At 44.5% G+C, this 23199-nt stretch overlaps 1 protein-coding gene across 4 annotated transcripts; it reads right to left on the reverse strand.

The window, feature by feature from the left end:
- Positions 1–870: 870 nt before the first annotated feature.
- Positions 871–21755, reverse strand: LOC118506556 (phosphatidylinositol transfer protein alpha isoform). Of its 4 annotated transcripts, none has more exons than XM_036043873.1 (9): positions 21532–21755; positions 20012–20229; positions 12641–12671; positions 6732–6843; positions 6484–6635; positions 4579–4656; positions 2632–2741; positions 2368–2547; positions 871–2285 (listed from the first exon to the last, which is right to left on the reverse strand). In XM_036043873.1, the coding sequence occupies exons 2-9, from the start codon at positions 20026–20028 to the stop codon at positions 2147–2149; spliced, it is 819 nt and encodes a 272-aa protein (XP_035899766.1). In that variant the 5' UTR covers positions 20029–20229; positions 21532–21755; the 3' UTR covers positions 871–2146. The 4 variants fall into 4 exon arrangements, with proteins under 4 accessions (XP_035899766.1, XP_035899769.1, XP_035899767.1 ...); XM_036043876.1 differs by lacking the exon at positions 4579–4656 and adding an exon at positions 5600–5677 and having other exon boundaries at positions 21532–21709; XM_036043874.1 differs by having other exon boundaries at positions 21487–21708.
- Between the last annotated feature and the right edge of the window lie 1444 nt (positions 21756–23199).

Consider the following 23199-nt stretch of genomic DNA (forward strand, 5'->3'; position numbering starts at 1 on the left):
ATCAAATCATTGAAACAGAAAACTTACCTGGACAATAAAGAACGATGAAAAACGTAAGTAAACAACACTTATACTGCTACTAAACACTTGCACTTCTTCGCTTCGGATCCACAAATAAGTTTCTTCGTGTCTCACAGACACACATCCTAGTCACATTTGCCCTATTTCAGCTTGAAGTTTGAGTAGAGTGTGTACATGTTATAGCCACTATTCTTAATTTTCTTCGATGTACCAATAATTGTAGTGCTAGCCGTGTACCAAATGATGTGCTAGTTGACGAAAAAGCTTCCGGTAGAACACTTAACAACATAAGCATTAAAACAAATAAATGGAATAATATTAGAAAGGAACGGTAACAAATATTAACTATACGGTTTAAGAAAGCAATATAACATAGAAAATGGTTGGAATGTAGAATTTTTACGATTTTCCATGCCATTAGAACAACCGACATATGGAGTTGGTTGATTGATTTGTTCCAACGGTACGTAACATTAGTACGATTCGAATCGCTTAACAATATTTAAAAAAAATGTTATTCAAATAAGCAATTACAAATACACTAACATAGTACTGCTAAGCCTGCTCAGTTTTTCCAACTGTAGCCCATCAATCGGTACAGCAACCTACATGGAGGCGCATGGTGCTTTTCATCAACCGCATCGTGGTGTGTTGGCTTGTGTTTAGCCTGCCCGATCGATTACTTACTCAACAGCAGCAGCAGCAGCAGCATTTGGGGAAAATTATTTGATGTGTGTTGTTCGCATTCTTTTGTTTTTCTTTTCTTTCTTCTCAAAGGGGGGAAGAGTGGTGAACCCCCCCCCCCCCCCCCTTACTTGCCTTAGTTCCGGCGGTTCGATCGAGCACGGATTGTTCTTTTCATCAAGTGGTGTTTTATTGAACTTTCGTTTCACCGTTTCTTCACCCTTTCACGCCTTTCCGTACCTCTTTCCATCGTTGCACCGGTTTGCTCTTGCTATATTCTGCTTCACCAATGGCATGTAACGTGCTTTCGGCAAATGGCGAAAACAAAAAATGGAGTTGTGGCATTGCAATTTACGGGGCGCGCGGCGCATTTTAAGGTATGTAGTATCAGGCGCTCAGCCGAATTTGTTGTTGCCTGTGCCCAGTTTGGAGTTAATGTTCTGCTGTATATATTGCTTTACTGCTGCGTTTACCGCTATAATAATGTTGTTGGTGGTGGTGGTGGTGGTACGTTGGATAGATTGGTTTGTTTGTCCTTTCGTTTAAATCGGTTCGCTTACTACATCACAATGTTCGCCGCCATTCGCCACCGTTCTCTTTTCGTTGAACACACTAGAGCTCGCCACCGTTTTTGCTTTCCCGGTTACAACTTCTCTTCACTATGCGGTTATCGTTATAGGTTATAGGTTTGCGTTTTGCGAATGTTATGTCCTGCCTGTGTCTGCCTCTATAGCGGGGCAGCTACGTGCTCGCTTGCTGCGTGAATTTAGAAACTGTGTCCAACTACTGCATTTTTGTTTGTTTGTTTGTTGCTTTGCTTATGCTATTACAATATGTATCTTGCACTATGTGTATCTGACTCTTTTCTGGCATTCCTACTACACTTACACACACACACCCGCACTCATGCCCGCTCCCTATATTTTTCATCTTACTGTTAGCATTTTGTTTTGTAGTCTGCCCGCGTGTTGCCTATTTGCATGTTACACCACCGTAATTTCTAGTTCCCGCGTTTTTGCCCACGCTTCTCGTCGTATATGTATATGCACTTGTTTAACCGACCGAGCGATGAACAAAAACAAAACAAAAAAACAAATTCTCAAAAAAAAGACACAAAAACTTATAAATGAAAACCGAGTAAAAATTATACACTGTCCAAAAAAACAAAAAAGTTCCTCCTATCTCTCCTTCTTGCGAATATTACACGCACAATACACAACACCACAGGGGCGTGCGAAGGTTGTGAAGGAGAAGCGGAATTGAAAACGGGGGGATAAATGGCGGGCAAAACCCCCACTTCTTTTTCACTTCCCCAAACCTTCCCTCAGCGTGCGTATGTGGCGTTGTGTCGGTTCCATCGTTTCTATCTTTCCTTTCTTCACAGCTCACAGCAGACGGGATGATCGGAGGACCGGGGAATGGGGGGGACCGAGGGAGGGATCTAGTCACTTTCGGCACGCATGCCGCGCACCTCGCCGACGTGGCGCTGTTTGTCCAGCTCCTCTTTGGTTTTATCCTCCAGCTCGCGGATGTCCTGCATGGTTAGCCCGTGCCAGCTGTCCATCCAGCAGAACACTTGCCTACAAAGGCGAACAAAACAAAAAAAAAAAACGGACGTCAATCGGTTGCCGTTTCACGCGTTTCACCCGCGTTGATCGCTACCGGTGGAATATGGTGAACAGTCTCCGCTCCGACTTCTGGATGAAGTTCTCTATTCTGGACTGCAGTCCGAACCATTTGAACTCGCAGGTGACCAGCTTGTAGCAGGTCATTACCGGCGACACGCTCTTCCTCCAGTCCGGGCCGACCAGCGGGCCGCGACCAGTTTTCTTCGACTTGAACCTGCACGAAAGGAACGACATTGCACAGGGGTTAACACGGTTATGCCACGCCGCGACGCATCCCAGCAGCAGTTTGCTCACTTACTTCGTGGGATCCTCCGTCTCTTTGTAATCCGTCTGCGAGACGGGATCGTTTGCGATGTCGATGTGGACTACGTCACGTGCCTTTAGCTTTTCTGGCGTCAACTCGTGAGCCTTTTTTGCGGTTGTTTTGTTGGCAGGAGTGTTGTGTAAGCAGGACAGACGCAGCATATATGACGAGGGTGATAGTATTAGAAGAAGAAAGAATAAAACGAAACACCGGAGCGAGGGCAACGGCACGGTGATGTTGTGGGGTTGGCGGTTGGTCGGGCGTGAATACGTCAGCAAAGGGGCAACAACAAGGGGTGGTTTGTACAGGGGGGAGAGAGAGAGAGAAAAATTACAATTAGTTTCGTCGGAAAAGCACTTACAAGCAGTGGCAAGAGAAGCATTATTCACATCCAGGCACAACACACAGGGGGCGAAAATTGGGCCTTTGCTTGATCTTTGCAACAGTTGTGTGTGTGTGTGTGCTACTATTAATTTCTTTCGCGCAAGCAACACACGCAACAACATTCTCCTTCAAGCAATCGTTACGGATCACTCACTCGGGATGCACGAAATGAACGGAAAACTCACACTATGTTAACTTTGGATCACACATCGCGTTGAGCAACAAAGATTTAATAACCTAACAGACAAAATTGAATTAGAAACTAGCAATAGAGAGATCACGGGAGGGGGCTTGGCCTCCGCTTTCTGGCTATGTTGGAGGAGCATTGACCACTACCTTTATGCCTATCCGAATGGGATTTAATACCCGTTCTAACCACTCTCCAGGGTTGTACGATCGAAAGGCGTAACAGAAATTGGCGAGGACTTGGACTTCTCTTCTTCCTTGGCACTACAATCTCGAGAAGTCTCGGGCCTGCCACATTTCTGGCTTTCTGTGACTTGATTTTGCCCGTAGTAAAGTAAGTCTGGATGGGATTTGAACCCCGGTCCTGCCGATTGAAGACCGGCGCCGTTTTCGCCTCGGCCACCGGACCGCCCCGCGACTTAAAAATAAAAATTGGTGAGGACTATGGAGGCTTTATTGTCCGGTCAGAACATTCGTCTATAGATGCTAGATACAAGATGGAAGCTGAGAAACAAAGCTTGCCCTCCAGAGTTCAATCTTCAAAATAGCTTCCTTGAGAGTATATTAAAGAAAACGCGACCAATCGATTTCATGAACCAAATCTTGATCGGACGACCTTATCCAATTATTCGATGCCCAAAGAGCGAGTTGCGGTGGTCCGGTGGCCGAGGCGACAGTGGCGCCGGTCTTCACACGGCAGGGCCGGGGTTCAAATCCTATCCAGACCGCCTCCCCGTACGAAAGGCTGACTACTTTTCTACGGGTAAAATTAAGTCACAGAAAGCCAGAAATGGCAGGCCTCTCGAGGTTGTAGTGCCAAAGAAGAAGAAGAGAGAAAGAGCGAGTTGCAGCCGATCGTCAAGCTCCAGAAAAAGCTGAAGGCTAACACTCATTTCTACGGCGGCCGTGGGTAGGATGTCAGAAAACTAACGCTCCCTTCGTGTGTTAGTAACCACCAACAAGGTCCAGCAACTTGCTTTACTATTCTTTGGTAAATAATTCTTTTCTGCCTGCGTTTGGACTGACTTTCCAACTAATCTGCCAGAAATGGCAAGACCGAGACCCCTCCCGAGGTTGTAGTGCCAAAAATTTGGAACATTTAAAGTTAACCGTAGTACAAAAACCAAAAAACTATTAGTGTGATCCTAACTAATTGCACAGGTTAAGTACGTAATACATCTAGAAAAACCTTAATGCATTCCAATTAACGCTGTAGGTTGGCGACCTGAGATGCGGAACAGTGCAAAGAGCACAAAGCACGAGGTGATTTTCTTATGTTCATATCTTTACGACGGAAAGGCTATTGCCATGTGTGTGTGTGTGTGTTTGTGTGCAAAAGGAAGCGAACGGCGGGAGGGGGACAACACTCACATTAGGCTGATCGCCGGCGTCGGCGACGTGTAATGATTCGATACAGATGATGAAATTATCCTTCATGTAGCCAGGATTCTGAAGCCGGAGGAGAGCCCACGCACGTGTGTAAAATGCCAGGATTGGTGGTGGTGATGAGGTAGCAGCGGTGAAGATGGAGGTTTTGCGCAGGACGTGACGTTTCGCACACGGCCACAGCACCGAGAGAAGCACGTGTTTGTAGCAGCAGGTTCGGTGGTGGTAGGTACAAGGCGAAGCGATTCCGCCGTGGGTAGATATAGCGTTGGGAGTGTGTGTGTGTGGGGTTTTGTGCATGTGCGTATACAACATATACATTTTGCTCCCGGGACGAAAGGTTAATCCAATCCAACCGATCCATCCATCCACCCGTGGGCAAGAGCCAGGGGGGGTGTGATCGGAAGAGACCGGATCGTACCCCGAAGCACATTCGAACGGCGGTCCGAAAAGCGTTTAATGTGGGACGGGGATATGTGGGATGTTTTTCCAGCGTGTGTGGTGGGGAAAACAGGGATACCATGCAAAGGGGAGCATTTAATGGACGAAGAGCAACCGGGATGGTTGGTTGTTGTCCGGAAGATTATGATACAATTGTTTCCCATTTGTACAATGCGATCGTTTGGTTGGTTGGTTGGTTGATAGTATTGAGTAAATCACATCACACCGATCACATTTGCATTCATCACACAGCAGCGGCAGCGGCAGCGGCAGGTTGGTTCATCATTCCCAGTATCGAGCAGGGCAGCATTTAACGAAATTTTACGGAAAGAAAAACCAACCGGAAAAACGAAACAAAAAACCAATCGGAAGGACAAACACAAACATGCCAAGGACAACCAACAAACAAGGAAAAAGTATACACAAATTTTAAAACAAAAAACCCGCAATAGATGAAGGGTTGGGGGGTGAAAGAAAGTATAAGGGAGTGAATAAAACAAAAAAAAAAGAAGAGAGCAAAAAGAACAGACCATTAGTTTACACCACGTATCCCATGTTCACTTACATTCTCCAGATCGTCGTCACCATCGATACTGTACGTGTCGATCGTGATGGTCATCTTTTCCTTCATCCAATTGGGATTCTATGGAGAGTTTGATCGAGTGTAAGTTCTCGTTATTGGCAGTGATTCATTAGGGGTTTTTAAAATTATTTATGTTAAATGCTGCAGAGAGAGAGAAAAACACTAAATTGCTTGTGACCACCGTACCTAAAAGTTACTGAATGCAAAAGTCACCCTATTTTAATCAGGAAGTATATCCCTTATCGCAAAACGCGGGAAGGGAAGGCGCGATTAGCTGGTAGGATTTAAAAATAGCTCACTAACTTAATTGGAAACATTACCCTTCTCCGCATCCTTCTTTTTCTTTTCTATTTTGCTCTACAATCGATTCAAACTATTTGATACCTTCTCCGCAATGGAAAAGGAAGGATAACGACGACGACGACGACGGGACAGCAGGGAGCCGAAATCGAATCCGAACATACATCGGGAGGTCAATTTCCGGACCAAAGTCCATATCCTTTCGGAGGGGGGGGGGAAAAAACAGAAAGCAGCGTCATCATCACCATCATTCGCCTCACGCTTGCTTGGCGCTACAGGCATGCATGCGCTCCAAACGCGAAGAAATCGATGATGGTGATAACTTCCACTATCCTCTGCTCTGTCCACTGAGGGATAAGCCAGCAGCTGGAGCGTGCTTGAGTAGGCAGTTATTTAAAACGCGCTCTCGTCGTTGCCGTGCCCCCCCGATTGATCTCGATTTCGGTTTCGGTCCCCCGATTCGGGTGCGTTGATTCATGACGCTTCAATGCGAACGGATCCTCGAAGCGGGTTCACTTGCTTCCTCCGCTCTGGCCGCTCACATCTGGCCAACGATATTGACTTACGGTTATGACTGTCCGGCAGTACGGATATGCATTCCATGCTTCCTCGTGCACTTCTAGCGATCCCTTCGGTGCGAGCAGCCGGATAAAGGCCGGCACCTTCGAGGCCAAATGATAGATTTTGTACGTATACTGACCGGAATTGTACTTCCCACCTGTGAACCGGTGCAAGAGCAGAACAGATTAACGTGTGAGAATAAAGCGTCGGAAAAACGTTGTCAAAAAAACGGAACATGGATTTGCTCACTTACCAAGCAGCGGATAGTTGTCGAAGGGTTCATTTTTCAGCACCTCAATACCTTCGCCACCGCCCGTTTCGTTTTTAGATACTTCCGCCACGCAGTACAGCTGTGCCACTTGGTACTGTGTTTCGAAAAAAGGGGGGAATAGAAAGACAGAACAGAATGTTCGATATATAGTGGTGTTTAGTTTAGTCACTCTCTGCTACGAGGCATTAAATGCAGACCATTTACCCATTACCCATTGTGTTATCCATCAATCGTGCCGGATCATTGCCGATTTCAATATCATATCAACCAACCAAAAACAAAAAAAAAGTGAAGAAGACCCCCTTTTTATCTATCCACATTAACCAGATATAATAAATCTATTTTGGAAGCCTTTTTTTAATAAATGACACCCGCACGCAGCGAAGGATGTTCGGTTACCGCATCCGCAGCTCGATATTCGGCCAGCATCATCATGATGTGGGGGTGTATGATTTATGAACAATTATCAAATGAACTGTGCAAAACATCAGACACCTCCGGCGGTGCTGCTGGGACGTCGTCACAACCGCCACGAAAAGGTTTCCATAGCTCGCTTCTACTTGTGCGAGTAAGTCTCTAAATGGTGCAAACCGCCCAGACCATAAAACATTGACGCAAAGGACAACGCTGAGGATGAAAAAAGGAGCCATTAAGGTCCAGTTGCCAACACAGAAATGAAAAAAAAAAAAACTGCCGTGCTAAGTGCAACCCGATAGATAGACGCTTATGTACTCTCGCTCGTCGTACTCTTGTCGTGCTTAAATGTGGCTTGGTATAGTGTTGAATGGATCTGGGCCACACAGCAAGGTCATCAGCGCGAACCCTTTTTAGTCCCTAAATGGTTTCGTTTCATCCTCAAGTGCAGTCAGTTAAATTTTAAATGCAACGTTCATATAATTGCTTTCTAATAGAGTAATATTCACTGTGCGCAGCATCACTTGCAGGTCGGAAAGCTCTTCTTCTTCCATGGCATTACAACCTAGAAAGGTCTTCGGCTTGATCTCGGGGAAACCCTGAAAAGTAACTCTCTTTCGAGTAGGCTTTCGAGACGGTAATTCTGTTACGCAAAGCAGCCAGCGAAAGATTGATCACCTTATCATCCCTCCCCCGTATGCACATATACACTGTGTGCAGTAAAGGACAATTCAAAACTTTATCACATTTCGACATGACAACAATTTGTGTTGATGCGTTGGGTGGAACTTTTCCAAAAAAGATTAGCCCGAAACTCCACCATCCCATCACCTGCTGCTGGCTGTACTCTATTAAACAAGATGAAAGAACAAGGAAGAAACTTCCCACTGGCACGGTAGTGACACACTAGCTGGCCCCTCCCCATCGATTGGCCGTTGTGCTGAAACTCGTTTACAGCTTCCGGTGGCAAAAGATGAGTTTACCCAGTTTACTCATCCCTCTCATCATCAGAGATTGCACAATTAATAAACTTTGAAGCTATACTTGAGATTACATGTTTCATTATGTCTTTTGCATTACTCGTTTCAGCAGCTCGCTGAGCCCCGGCATACTGAGCGACTTTAAAGACTGGACTGGACTGGATTGGTATTCAAAGTACTGCTACCGAGTTTGAAAACATACAAGTCAGTTTTTGCTTAACGATAATGAGCAGCGTGGGGCAGGCAGGATGCGTAAATCCCAATACCACGTTCAATTGGCTACTGGAGGTAGATTGGCGCCAAAAGCTGCAGTGTGCCTCAGTCTGCAACAATATATTTTACACTCCAAATCCAATATCCTGTCTTCCGGTGTCCGTAGCAACGGCGTAGACGAACTTTGCGCTTTGTTATTCAAACAACAGTCACACAGGAGCTGATGAACAGAACGCAGCTTCCGGCAAGCTTTTACGAGAAGTAATGTAAGAAAGTCCCAGTACACTTACATACGTCTCTGAGACATGGACTCTGTCCAAAACTGATGAAGCCCTCTTAGCCACGTTCGAGAGGAAGATGCTCAGAAGGAGTTTTGGCCCCGTATGTGTGGAAGGACAATGGAGGAGCCGCTACAATGACGAGCTCTACGAGCTGTACGATGATCTTACCACCGTGCAGCGAATTAGACTCGCCAGGCTCCGGTGGGCTGGTCATGTCATGAGAATGACACCGGACGACTCAGCCCGTCCACACGGACAGAGGAGGCGTGGTAGGCCCACAAATTGAGATGGAGTGATGGTGTTGATGCGTCCGCCAGAACGGCCGGGATAACGGATTGGCAGACGATGGCGTTAAACCGTGAGCGGTATCGAGGATTGTTGCAGCAGGCCAAGACCGCAAAGCGGTTGTAGCGCCTGATAAGTAAGTAAGTAGTAATGTAAAACATATTAAAAAAAGCATTTTAAACATGTTAATCTTTTAACTACTTCTCAAGCTTCCTCATCGAGTGTTAATAGAGCTAAAAAATAACTACCTAATTTAGGAAGTAAACCATCACACTCGCATGGCACCTTGTTCAGATCCCGATATCGATTCCGATGCGAGGATATGAAGAAAGAAAAAAGTTAATTATGTACTACACACACAAAACTAACGATCTTTAGATCATTTACCCCGAAAGGACCTACTTTCCCTAGCGGAAGTCACGAGAAAGCATCATCCAGCAAGTGTTTGTAAGTGTCGACTCAGCCACTAGAGTAGTAGTGGTAGTAGCAGGCCGGCCGATGTGTCTTGTTCGTTTGACGTACGGTCGCCGTATTGTGCTGTACCGTTGCTTGATTTTTGCTGTATCCTGTGTTTCTTCGATTCTCACAGCCGAGTGACGTAATCGAGGGGAGAGTCTCCCGGGGGGCGATTCGTTCAGTTCCGGAAAAAGAAAACTTTACATCCCTACACCTAGCCTACCCTGCAGGAAGTTGCGATATTTATAGACAAATCACGACAATTCCCTTCAACGATTAAGCTCCCTACCACATCGCCAGTCATTAAAAGCGCTACAGACCCCCCTCCAAAAGCTAGCTGGCCTTCCAATGGCATCCATCCACTGTACAGACCACGTGGTGTGGTCATATACTACGAACGGACGACGACGACGCACACAAAGCATGGGATGGGGAAAAAATGCTTTCATTTGCAAGCAGCAGCAGAACGAACGAACGGTGACCAAGAGAAATCCGGAGTTTGTGTTTTGAAAGTTGGAAAGCATACGACACCACCTCTCCACCGGATACAGCGGAATCGGAAAGGAAAGGCAAACAGACCGAACAAAAAAGACGTAAACGCGGTGTTACATTATTGATTTGTTTTACCTTTTTGCCTTATTTCGCCTGACTTCGGTATAACACCCTCCAACAACCGTGGACCCGGGCGCAACACAATACGGATCTCGGATGGTTGGTTCTGATTTGAAGGATTAACAACGTCCCTCCATAAGACGGGGTGTATGCATTAACGGAAGTAGCTCGTATACGCTTTACACTCCATTACACGCGCTGAAACATGATAGCCCGTTTAATATTTCGCATTTCTTTTAGACGAAACTACGGGTTTAATCAGTTTTGGGACCCGGAAACACTTCCCCCCCCCAAGAGACATCCTTTTTTTTCTGCGCACCGGAACGGCGGATAAGGATAAGATTCTGCGGTCCTTGCACCTTACGGAACACTGCACAGGCAGGCAGAAGGACCACCGGCAATCATAAAACACATCTTTATTGGGTCCTTTTTTGAGGGGGGCGGTGGAAGGTTGTTTGACTTACGGATGAAATATTATTGCCGGTGCCGGTTTATTATCATTCCTTCTTTCTACGGTTCCACGGCACGGCTAAACGGTATCTTTTCTTTCCAAAGGTTCTTGATTTTCTGCCGACAGGACGACATGGGTTGAATATTTCATCATGCCACTGGAGCAGCAGGAGGTACCAGCTTGATGCTTTCATTTTCGCGGATTCCGACCATTGAAGCTTCTACCGGCGGAGTCCTCGAGCGCCAGCATTCAGCGGGAAATCTCTCCCCACACGCTTTTCCCTACTGGATGGGCACAGATTGCGGTGGGCAGCAGTGGTTCCCACTGTCTTCACGTAACATTCACGGGGGAGTTTGATGCCCAATCGAGGAGTATTTTTTTCTTCGGTGTACTATACTTTTACACTCGAAGCGGAAGATGTGTGTGAGAGTGTGGGCTAGAATGTAAGAATTGTTACAAGTTGCTTTCGCTTTTCGCTTTTCGCGGATTCTCCAACATGAGGCAACACTGATACACACCTTTGCACACATGTGTTGTCAGTGATATGTGCTGAGATTTCGGTGGTTGGATTAGAGATACGTGGCACATTATGCTGGGACTCCTCTACGCGATATGCACTCGAATCAAAAGCGTGTACATAGAGACACGTGGGATTTATTGTTAATATTCAAAAAATTTTAATCGAATGTTTTAAAGCAGTTGCCAAAGCGGCCAAATTCAACAAAGAGAATTGCAAGCCAAATTCAAGTCCGATTGTTGCAAGCAAAATGGAAACTCGGATAATCCCAATTCTTGGCAATTTTAATTAAAGATGGAGGAACTTTGCCGAGCGCTCCAGAGCATAAAGATCTGTATTTTTAAGGAGTAGCTGTATTATTTTCCATTATTACATACAGCTTCATACAATGATATTTTATTTGAAAAGTACGCTTACATACTGGAAACGTTCTAGATTCTATGAATAAAAAGAATTCTTTTCCGTTCCGACGTTTATCCGAGCAACGCGTCTCTGCGTCCCGAGCTTTACCTGCCACATCCACATGAAACAATTTTCCACCCATTGCAACGTGATGCTGGAACCCGGCGCATGGAGCTTTTATTTCATTCCCATCAAGGAAAACATTGGACGGAACCCTAAGGGAAAATGATAGCACGATAGCAGGAACGCATATGTTTTCACCGAGTGCACACGCGTGTCGTGTGCGGTTTGCTAATTTCCAAAAGAACAATTTCCCGCCCAGCGTCAGAACATCCAGGAGGCAGGCAGACGAGCAAGCTGGCAAGAATCGGTTCGAGTGTTTTGGAAGGATCAAATAACAATGTGCAGATGGCTGCAGGCAGTTTGAACCTGAACAACAAAAAAATGGGTCACTTTTCCTCGAAGTAACTCTTTATCCCGGACGTACAAGTGAAGCAGAGAAGGAGTTTACAACTTTGTAACTATTTTCCCTAAGCAGGAAACGACTTCCATTCCTTCGCAGCTGATCCTTTTCTTCGAGGGTTTAAAAAAAAACCCCCCGCCGGGAACATAATTAATCATTAATGTTCCAACAAACTTTCAAACCATCCGAAACATGTGATTGAAAAAGCTTCCACCGGTGGGAAACCGGGGAGGGCCTTCATAATTTTACCGAAAGTTGCGCCAAAAGGACGCCAACACCCTCTCTCTCTCTCTCTCTCTCTCACTCTGCCCCTACGTTTACGACTTAACCGGGAAGAACCCACGCTCAAACTGGATGGATGGTTCTTGTATGAAGAACGCAAAGCGCACACGAGTGGGTGGTAGGCAGACGAAAGATTAAATGGCCACATGTCATCAGCATCACAAAAACCAACCCACCACCACCACCGACCGCTCATCGGTGGAATAAACATAGAAAAAGCATCCATTTCACCGGGTTCTCCCACACGTTTGCCGGGTTCTTCCCCTTTCACAGCAAGCAGCAAATGGCATGAGTGGTTGGATTTCGGTTGCAGAACGCACCAGAAGGACCAACACGGTAGGAAAAACTTTACTGCGGATAGGACGGCGTAAGAAGTTTTCTGGTTTCCTCATAGCAGTGATTTTAAATGTGGTTCGGTTTTTGTGATGTGGGCTACGATCTGGATATAATGGTAGTACGGTGACCTCGCCACATCTTGGGCGAGCTTTTGGCCGGCTGTGGTACTTTAATGTTGTGCAGGAATGAAACCTCTTACCTCTTCGACCGTCAATGGTAGCGTTACTCGACTGAAATGAGATTGAGACAAAAGAAAAAAAAAGGGAAGGGAAATCCCCGATTAGAGACAAATTACAGTAATTGCAGTTCTCGTTCACATTTAAGCATAATCTGTACCATAGTGTTTGCGACACAATTGAAAAGAAAAAAAAAGTTCTCTCCTCAAATAAATGGTTAATACTAATGAGCTGAGAAAATGATCATATAAGATACCGTACAGAAAAGGTAATCGATAGATTACATCATGAGGCGGGCCACAAAACTCGCAGCTTTCCCCCCGGATCGGTGTATCGAAAGCGAATCTTTGAGCATTCATGGTATTCTCCGAAACGGAACAGTTCTATAGCGAGAAATCATATCAACAAAACACCAATTACATAACCACCAACAAACTCTCCAAATAGCGCCTCCTGCGTGTGCGTGCGTGCGTGTGTGTTTACGCTAAACAATGACGTCGTCATTGGGTCTTGGGAAGTAATAGAAACCGAAAGGAGCTTTTCCACTTTGCTTCCACACACAACGCATCAGAGCGTTCGTGAGAGAGTGAATCATTGGAGCGTGAGATAAAGAAGCATGTTAGTGAGTGCTGCTTTTCTCACCACCTCAAAGGTAGCGGCGAGGTGTGATTGTGTGATGATGCAGCGCACAGTAGGCATAGATGACATTTGCTCGTGTTGAAATGTGTCAACATTAAAAAAAAACCGCCACCACCACAACACACGTGTGTTTGCAATGGCGGTTGACGGGCAGGAATGTATCTGTTTATGTGGAGGAATAATGCTCCAGCGAACGAACAGAACGCGTACTAATGTGCTCAAAAATAAAGATTAAAAAATGAAGCAATGAAGATTAAAGATCCCTTTTTTAGTTCTTAATCCATTTTTTGCTATCTCATGCTGTATGACTTGAACGATTAAAAGAATCCATTATGCAATACGGAAAATGATATTCTTTTATGACACACTTTAAAATGACTTACGTTACAGCTAATAGCCTGTATTACACTGTAAAACAGTTTATAACATGTCTGATATACGTTTATGTTGCGACAAAAAAACAACCTCTTTTGAGCATGAGTTTCTACGCGGAAGGAGCACACTTCCAACAGGAGGCACGACGTGACAATGAAATTGCGATTATCGGTACGGCATCATGCAGGATCGGGGAAAAAGTAAGGTTTCCCCCACAGACCGCCTTCGTTGCACTGGGTGCCCCCCCCCCCCCTCAATCAGTCATCAGTCAGTACACATTGCCGGGGTACAATCAAACCGAAAAACCGAAAAGTCATTCGACGCAAAGCTTTGCGAAAAGAAAAAAAAAGATAACATTCTTCTGAACCCTCCCCAAAAAAAAGGGTTTCTTTTACGGGGAAGCAAACAAACACCGAACCACCCAAACCCAACTCCGCGATATGTGGGGCAAGGACAGAGAAGGCAAGGAGAACAAAATGAAAATCATCATCACCTCACCCCGTAATGCTGGCTCGGTGCTTCAAATCGATAGTAATAATCCTAGGTGGTGGCGGTGAGTTTGTATCTGTAGCCCAGACCATGTATGGTTTGTGTGTGTGTGTGTGTGAGTGTGTTTAGCGGGAGGGTTGGGAGGTTTATGATTTCGTGTTATCAATATCCACCACTCTTATCCGGCAGCGTTGCGTAACGTTACATATACGGACATACGTGATAACCTATCCGAACTGCCGGCGTTTACTTCCGTGGAATGCGAAAAAGGTTTACAGAAATTACAGGATTTCTAACAAAAAAAAAAGGCTTATGGCAGTAAGTTTTGTAAATTGCGACAGTGAAATGGTTTTAAAGGGGAAGATTTCATATTACAAAACGATGTTTAATATAGGTTCGACATTAGTGACCAATCTTTCCAGATAACTAATCTATTTTTATGATCGCTTACTGAGGCCCAAACTGTCCCGAAGGAGTTGTTGAGATTTTGTAGAAAAATGTTTGTTTAAAATATAGGGGTGCCTTCCTGACCTCTACGCCTAAACAGGACTTAACTACCTTTTCTGCGGGTAAAATCAAGTCACGGAAAGCCAGAAATGTGGCAGGCCGAGAAATCTCGAGATCATAGTTTCAAGGAAGAAAAGGATGAGGTATTAAAATAATTAAGCTTAAACCAATGCTGTGTGCGATGATCCATGCAGCAATCCATTCAGACAAACCTAGCCAAGACCAAAACAGTCGAGGATCTGCGATTGTGCGATTGTGATTTGTGCGAATGTGGAACAAACTCTTGTTCTTCCTATTTGGCTGTGCAAATAGTCGGTCCCGAAGGAGACTCGAGCCCCGGTTCTGCCGTGGTGGAGACCCTAGTCATTACAATTGATCCTCAAGAAGCAAAAAGCTGGGTATATAAGAAGGAATCTCTGAAAAGAATTTTAATATTTGGGTGGAATTGTACACTGAAATATTTTATAAAAGTAGTGTACGAATTTTAACCAGACGGGGAATTGCACAAAATAGCTTACTAATCATTCATCAAACAACTTCTCATAATTTGAATAAATAATACCGTACACCATCCGTACACCAAATATCAGCAGAAATGATCTTAAAAATGCAAGACCTCCTTGACCTCGACGAACTTATTGGATGGGAACTAACCGTCGTATCAGTCCGGCTTAGTAATTGACCCATTGTGATCCGTTACCTGGTCTACGTCATCACACAGCCTCAAACTACGATCAACGAGCAGATATCATTGAGAAGCACGTGCACTCAATGGATGGCTTTCGCAATGAAACAAAAACTAAACAACCACTTAACCGGTGAGCTGTTAAAACAAGAGCACGTTTACGTTTCGTTAACGCCCGTTACGACTGTGGAATACGAGCAACAACAAAAAATCACGAATTTAGCTTTATGACGGGTTTGAAATCCTGCTGCGCTCAGTGTGGGCAACGTGTGTGCGGCACCCGTCACCACGATGCCATACAAATGTGTTCTGTGCAACATTGTTCCCCGGCGTCACTGCTGCTGCTGCTGCTGCCGTCACATGTGTAAGTTCACGGACAGTAGCGTTAGTATCCTCGAGAGTGGTTGTCGTTAAAACGGGAGGCAATTGTAACTCCATCAGTCCAGCGAAACGACCTCACCGCGGTAGTGCGGACACTTCTTGTAGAACAGAACCTACAGTCTAGTTTATGTTTTATAGGTACATAATCTGTAAACGGTTTGTTTTATTTGCTCACCCCACATCAACCACTTATTCATCTTCATTAAGCGACCACAATCGAAAGTGGACTTGAGTAAAAAAGGCAGCAGATAACGAGAGAGAGAGAGAGAGAGAGAGAGCACTGTACCAAGGTAAAGGTTTTCCATCCTTCAACAGTCGGTGGCGGTGTGTGGTATAAGATAATTGCATTTTCTACCATTTTGTGTCCAGATTAACATTGGCCACATCATATACACAGCACAACCAGCGTTGTCCTTCAAAAAATCGTATGTGTTGTCAAGCCAATGTACACACAACTGGCGAGGCTCAATAAACGGCTATTGCTGTCGTTACGGCACACGCTGCACAGTTTTAACGATTTGGAAGAAAAAACGAAATTTTATGACCAGCTTTCCCATATTAACCTTGTACGATAAATTGCAAAGAATACTTTTGCCAAAACCACACACTTCCGAGCCGGTAAAATCGGCAATGCAAACCACACTGATTACTTCCAAATTATTCACCCAACTTCGGAGGTTCAGTGGGCAATCGTACGGGGAAAAAGTTTTTCCCCCTCCTCGATTGAATAATTAATTCAATGAGTGTGGCGTTGGGAGGTGGTACGGGGTTTTGGTGCTCATAAAGCGAAACCTAAGCAAAGACGAAATCCAGCGATTAGTGCAACATTATACGCAACACACACGAGTTTGACTCGGTGTATATAAATATATTGCCGAGCTATGGAACCAATTAACCTTCATAGAAGAAGCACGGTGGAGGTAGCACGATTCATCGATCATGGCCGTCGCCTGTAATGTCTCGGTAAAGCGCCAGGTATCATTCCAAGCAAGTTCTCTTCCGGCAGCGGAAGCAGTAACTTCGAGCAGCATTTCATTGCAAGTGCTGCGGAATGGCCAACCGGAATGCTTCCGGTGTGAGATCGTGGATGCTGTGGTCGGTGCCTTGTTGTAATGCGAGGTACGTGAGGGTATGAGAACTCCAACATGGAGATATCAATGTAAATAAATAGCTCAATAGGACTCGGGAGAAGAAAGATTCCCTTTCTTAACCTGCTACTTAAGCATATCTCGCTCCTCTCCAGATGATAACGCAAAAACAGATAGTCTTATCGGTCGGGTTTCAGTTCCTCTTCCTGAGACCATTTATCATGCATAAGCATTTAAACAAATGCCGGCACAAATTATTTACTCTCTAGCGTGCAGCAATCTAATTTACTTATGATTACGATGGACAAACAAAATTTGAGTTAGAGGCGTGTTTGGATGCGCCCTTACTTAATAGCCGTTGCATGTGGGGATTGCTGACGGTGCCTTGCGGGTTAGGAGGATAGTCTTGCCCTGCCATGCAGGTTTATAGTTTCATTCAAGATAGCAAAGCAGTGGAATAGCTGCTTAGAGTGGGATTGTTGATATGATCACCTAGCACAATTCGAATTAGAAGTGATCAATTCCCGATTATTGGGTAGTACATGTAGATTCAAATCGAAGCCGTCTAATCAAGATCAGGTATTCTTTTCCTATATACATCGAAACCAAACGCAAAACCATTTCCGAACCATCAATTAATCAGCAAATCCACCTCGTGTACCTTATCAGGCCACGTCGTCGTCAAGGCGCAGCCGGCCAACCGATAAATGCGTTTGCACCAGAAACAGCATTATTGATGGCGTTATCGCAAAAACCACACCACACCATACGCCACGTATATGCTTTTGGTATGGTGGACAAAGCCGAATTATTACTACCGTACAGTCCTCTATTTCCTGATAAGGCCTCGGTGTCGCCTGCACCATGTTTCTAGTGGTCTTGCAGAAGGCCAAACTTTGTACCGTTTAGTGTTCCCGGGGGTTGAAAGCACATATGGCGGTTATGACTATTTCGAAGGACTAATAGTGTCCAAATTCTTTTGGGAAAGCACCAACAAAATAGATACCATTATAAGCAATAGCGAACAGGCTGAGTCTCTCTCTCTCTCTCCTTATTTTCCTCCCAAAGATCAAGGTTTTGAATAAAAATTGCTTCCATAAACGGTTTTCATTATGGAGGATATTATTTAAATTTAATTTTTCAAATTCTCTCCGACTGCCAGCTGAACCGGGGCAGCAGCATCACCACCACCAGCGTTTCCTCCAGTCTAAATTTAGGGGGAAAATTGTTGTCTCACTGCCAATATTGCATGTTTATCCCTGTTGTTTTTCTCTCTCTACCTCTTCTTTAAACCGGATGTGTTGCTGCAATCGATGCTGATTGGTTTGGCAACATTTCCACCGCTAGAAAAGAATAAAAACCCAATTCAAATGCAACGGCACCAGCACGACCTCGTGCGGGGCATAACGCAATCGACACCCGGGATTATTATCCATATCCAAAATTGCGTTTGGAGGCAACCAAACCAAAAAAAAAACCTTGACATCCACCAGCGATGTTGCACGGGACAGAACTATTGAGATGGATTATTTGGATAACCGATTCTTTCGGTTGTGTCACTAATTAATGTCAATTATGGAGCGTGAACATGACCCTGGAAGAGGCTGGAAAGATGAAGCAGTGATGCACGACCTCCTCACACACATCACCAATTGAATTAACATTGATCGGAACACGTCTTATAGAGCAAGCAAGTCTCGGTAGGGCTGAGATTCTAAAATAGTACACACTACCACAGAACGTTATCAGAGTAGCGAGCCGACCCAGAAACAATACTAATTATGGCTCAAGTAAGTGTAATCGCAAATGAGGTACAAACTGAAAATTGCCTACCGATTTGAGGAGACGGCAACCCCGCAACTGAATAATTAATTTGCCACCAATCATTCACCGCACAAAGTGGGCAAGGAAATCCACTACGCCCAGTAGGTATGGTACGGCCAGCTTATTGGCGTGAGAAGTGGTCTTTTGCTTTTGCGATCAATTTACGATCGTGTAGAAGGTATGCGCCAGCCACAGGAGAGGTGGTCGTGGGACAATGATCGATGGAAAAAGAATTCAGGGCACATTATAGAGGGCCGCACATATGAGAGGGCTGTTTTCCATTGGCTAGCGTTGGGGAAAATATCATAAAAATCAACTACCGTTGTTGGTGTGCTAGGTTTTCTTCGTTATCTTGCAACTGATAAAAATTTCTAGCCACTGTGCTGCTGGCTGCTAAGGACGTCAATACTGCTTGTAAAGGGTTTTGCTTTATTGTTGATTATATATCTGTGTACTATACTTTTTTAGAACACAAAAGATTTGAATATTAAGAGGGAAGTTTTGAATGATAAGTTATAAAATAAAAAAAAATACATGGAAAATGTAGTTTTTTTTTACTTCAAACTTTATATTCATTATATCGATCTGATGAGAACGAATTTAGTATATTGTATGAAAACATTCCGATTGCACAATGCGTTCATGCGTAAAGGCTATTAATAAAACACCGAAAGAAACATAAAACAAAACACGTCCACACCTTCTTTCTGTTAATGACTTGCGTGAACAGATGATTGATAATTGTTACGTTCCAGGTCAAACAATTATAGTTATTGTTGTTGTAACAATACATGTTTCATTTTAATAAAATACCGAATCTAATATAAAATTAGCATTTTAATGGAAATAAAATGTTATGTAAATGTTTATGTTTTTGTCTTTTCCAAAATACTGACCATTTCACCCCTACAACTCACTATAGTGAGAATAATGTTCCTACGTGAGATGAGTATCCACAAAGTAGCTCTCTCACTGTCTCACCATTACTGCTCTCACCCTCAACAGGGGTTTTCTCATCTTGCTCTCTCTCTCTCTCTCTCGCTGCAAAAGCATGTGTCAAAAATTATTGGCGGCGAAAAATCAATTTTTGCCTACCGTCGTTTTTCTTTGGACTCCCACCGCCCCACGCAAAACACATTTCATCCCTAAAAATCGATGTGCATGTATGTGCGTGTGTGGCTCGCTACTATGGAAACAATTTGATTGCCATTGCTGCCGATGAAACCACTGATTTGACCGCAATGATTGATTAAATTGTGACTCGTGTTTGGCGGTGTTTGCGATTTTTCCATGGTAAAATGGGTTTCAAATGATGATTTTCTTTGATACATTTTTGGGGTGTGTAGTTGCTCGGGTGCTCGAGCAAGCTATGGGAAAATCAAGCGATTGGGTCCGATAATACTTACAACTCTTTGATCAACATTTTGCAGCCCTGCTGGAAACGGCGGTCAGACGGTTGGAGCTCTTCTTTAGAAACACGGTACAATAATTTTCACCTCGAACAAAAACAAACTCAGCTTTCTTTACACCACTCCTTTGCGAATGACACCTTTTGCTTACTTTTGCAATAGAGGCGGTAACTCACACACGAGGGAAGCACACGGATTTTGGAAATCGGCTGATGCTACAAAACCAAAGAAATGAAACACATGTAGGAGGAACGTAACGAGAGAAGCTAACAAAATCTCCAACGGAAGACAGTACGGGAAACTAGAATGGATTTTTCACATTTCCTTCCCAACCGCAATGTGATACCACGTAAATAAACACACGGCTACTGCTGCTGCTGCTGGTGCTGGTGTTAAATCTAAACAAGCAAACCACATCAGTGGCCCAGTGTCGCGCACGTTTCCCTAGAATTGTGTAACACACCCGGATCGTAATGAGATAATGCTAATCTTATTGAGAACACGCAGCCTCCCAACTAAGCCTTAACCCCCAATCTTTAAAAAAATATATATGCCGCTCTCCACGCTATGTTGATTTCTTGCGAATCCGAATGTCTCGCGTTGCTAGGGTAGGAAAAGCATCACACCATCCGCAGTGATGGTCGCCGCAACAACGTTAACTTCAGGTCTAGTGGCTAGCCTCACGCGAAAGACCCACAGCTGACAGTCTACTAGCGAATGATGCAAAGCAGATCTGCCGTAACTTCCAAGATCAAACAGATGGCCATATCCGCGACCTTACACCACACGCACGCCGCACCCCCCATCCATTTCATCGTTCTTTGTCGTCTTTTTTTCCCCGTCAAACTCGCGCGCTCTCACACATACGCAATTTGCACATCGGACGACGTTCGTGTCGTTCATTGTTGTTGCGGTTTGTTGGTGTCGTCAGCAGCAGCAGCAGTAGAACACTTCGCGACACGTAGCCTACTTCGCCACCTGCCAACAAGGATACACCGGGAACAATGACAACACTGTTCACTCCATCGTTACTTTAGCGTTCCGGAGCAGCAGCTACAGGAGCCTTGCTAGTGGGCTTCTTCGTGCAGACATTACCGGATCCATGATTCCGGATCGATGATTAACCTGAGAAAATCTCATGTGATACAACTTCCAGCTTTCCATTGGCCACGAATAAGGATCATGATTGGTGCGGACATCATCGAACTTAACCTCGAAAAAAAAAACACTCGACCGGTTCGGACTCCACCACCGCTGCTGCTGGACTATGTGGTGGTGACTCACGCCTTTTTTTTTGTTGCCCTCCCCCTTCTTGGCCTTCTAGTTTCGTGAAGTTCTGTGACCGCTCTGGACCCCCTAAATGAGGACACACCGGAACAAGGGAGGCAGTAACTTTGCTTCGGTTTCCGCCGCAGTGGTGAGTAGCAAAACGGAACGAAATGTGAATTTGTTCACACTGTCACGGCACTTACGCCACCCCGCGCCAATGTCGCAAACACACACTCAATCACACTTACACACTGTTTGTCTTTCAATTTCTGTTGGGAAGCAGAAAGACGAACGCGAACTCGAAGATTTCTAACCGCACGGTGCAATGCAACGAAATTAAATAAGATTTTTGCTATGCTCCTGCTTGATTCCGCGGAATAGGAGACGAGGTCCTCTCTCTCTGCAGAGGGTTTTTCAAGTATTGAAGTCAATGCAGTTGCTGAACAAGGAAGGTTGTACGATACGGCAACAGTTGACAGCGAAGCGTTTGAAAAATGAGCCACAATTTTGAGAGTTTGCGTAGGTTGAATTTGAAAAAAAAAATAAACCGATGATTAGCGAGAAAATCTCCCGGATTGTGTATTTTATATACTAACACGATTGGTTCTGTAGGTCTTCTCTCTTATCTTTCGCTGTTTTGTAAGTGTAATCATGTAAATCGGTTCAGCGGAAAAAATTAAAATGGCATCTTGTGCATTGTATTGTACGAACCGCTCGTTCCAAGCGATACCAATGTCAACGTTATGTCAAACTCAATTTTAAACCGCTGCAAGGTGCAAGGTGTATGTATTCAGAAGGTGGATTTTTATCGATTTGACAGGGCGACATTTTAGTCGAGTTATGTCAGAGTTTGTTTACAAAAACATATGGTATGGGCAACAAACATGAACAAACAGCCTCAATTCTCAATCCCTTGAGCAATTTCGCTAATTTATGGGTCATCTTCGCATATCAAATGTTGTTCCACAGAAGATTGACGATATTTGGTTGCATTTTTCGTCAAAAAATCGCAAGCGATACCACCACCGGCGCCTCCTCCGACGCTGAAATCACTCTTCTCAATACCCTTCCCAAAGTGAGTTGAGAGGAGGTGCCGTAAAAAGCCCGTTTTGACACATGGAAAGAAGTAGAAGACCAGCACCAGTTTGACGTTTACTTGACCGCATTGAATCAGCTGGTTATATGTGTTGTTTATCATTCTCGAAGCAATAACATCATTATATGATTTGTTTTCTTCCATTCTGCTGTTCAATATCATTCGGAAAGCCTAGATCAAGTGAAGAAATCAGGATATTGTAGTGTGTCAGTGCTATCTGAGATGATTCTGTATTATATTTATAACTGTTTTTGGTGGTAACGATTCTGCGCCTATATGGACAGGGCAGCTGACTGTGTCGGCGTCATAGACGGAGCCGGTTTGCATCCCCGAACTATTGGAAGATCCGAGATATAGGATCATTCCTCTTTTTTGCCGATCTGCAAGCAAAAATTCATCAAGAGCACAGCAGATCGAGCTTAATCAATGTGTGGTAGAGATCGCTTGCTTGACCAACAAAGAATGCTTGACCGCAGTTTGTTTACATTTTAGTCAAGTAAACGTCAAATTTTTTTTCAAGATGTCCGACCGAGAAATCGCTATTCCGACACCTCCTCTCAACTCACTTTGACCCTTCCCCTCGATCACCACGGAACTGTTATGTCAGGTCGAGAAATGTCAATTTACTCTAAACAACTCTACCTTCTATATCCATATACCTTGAACCGCTGTCAGACATTGGATGACTGTTTATAGCTGCGTATCCAAAGCTGGCTCGACACTGCGGTTCGTGACCACGTGATCTATTTCAAATGAGAAGAAGTTTAACGGAAATCATTGTCTTTTCTAATTCATGGAATTCCGAAATTCAATGAACAAA

Source organism: Anopheles stephensi, chromosome 2 (genome assembly GCF_013141755.1).
Source record: "Anopheles stephensi strain Indian chromosome 2, UCI_ANSTEP_V1.0, whole genome shotgun sequence".
Taxonomy (NCBI): domain Eukaryota; kingdom Metazoa; phylum Arthropoda; class Insecta; order Diptera; family Culicidae; genus Anopheles; species Anopheles stephensi.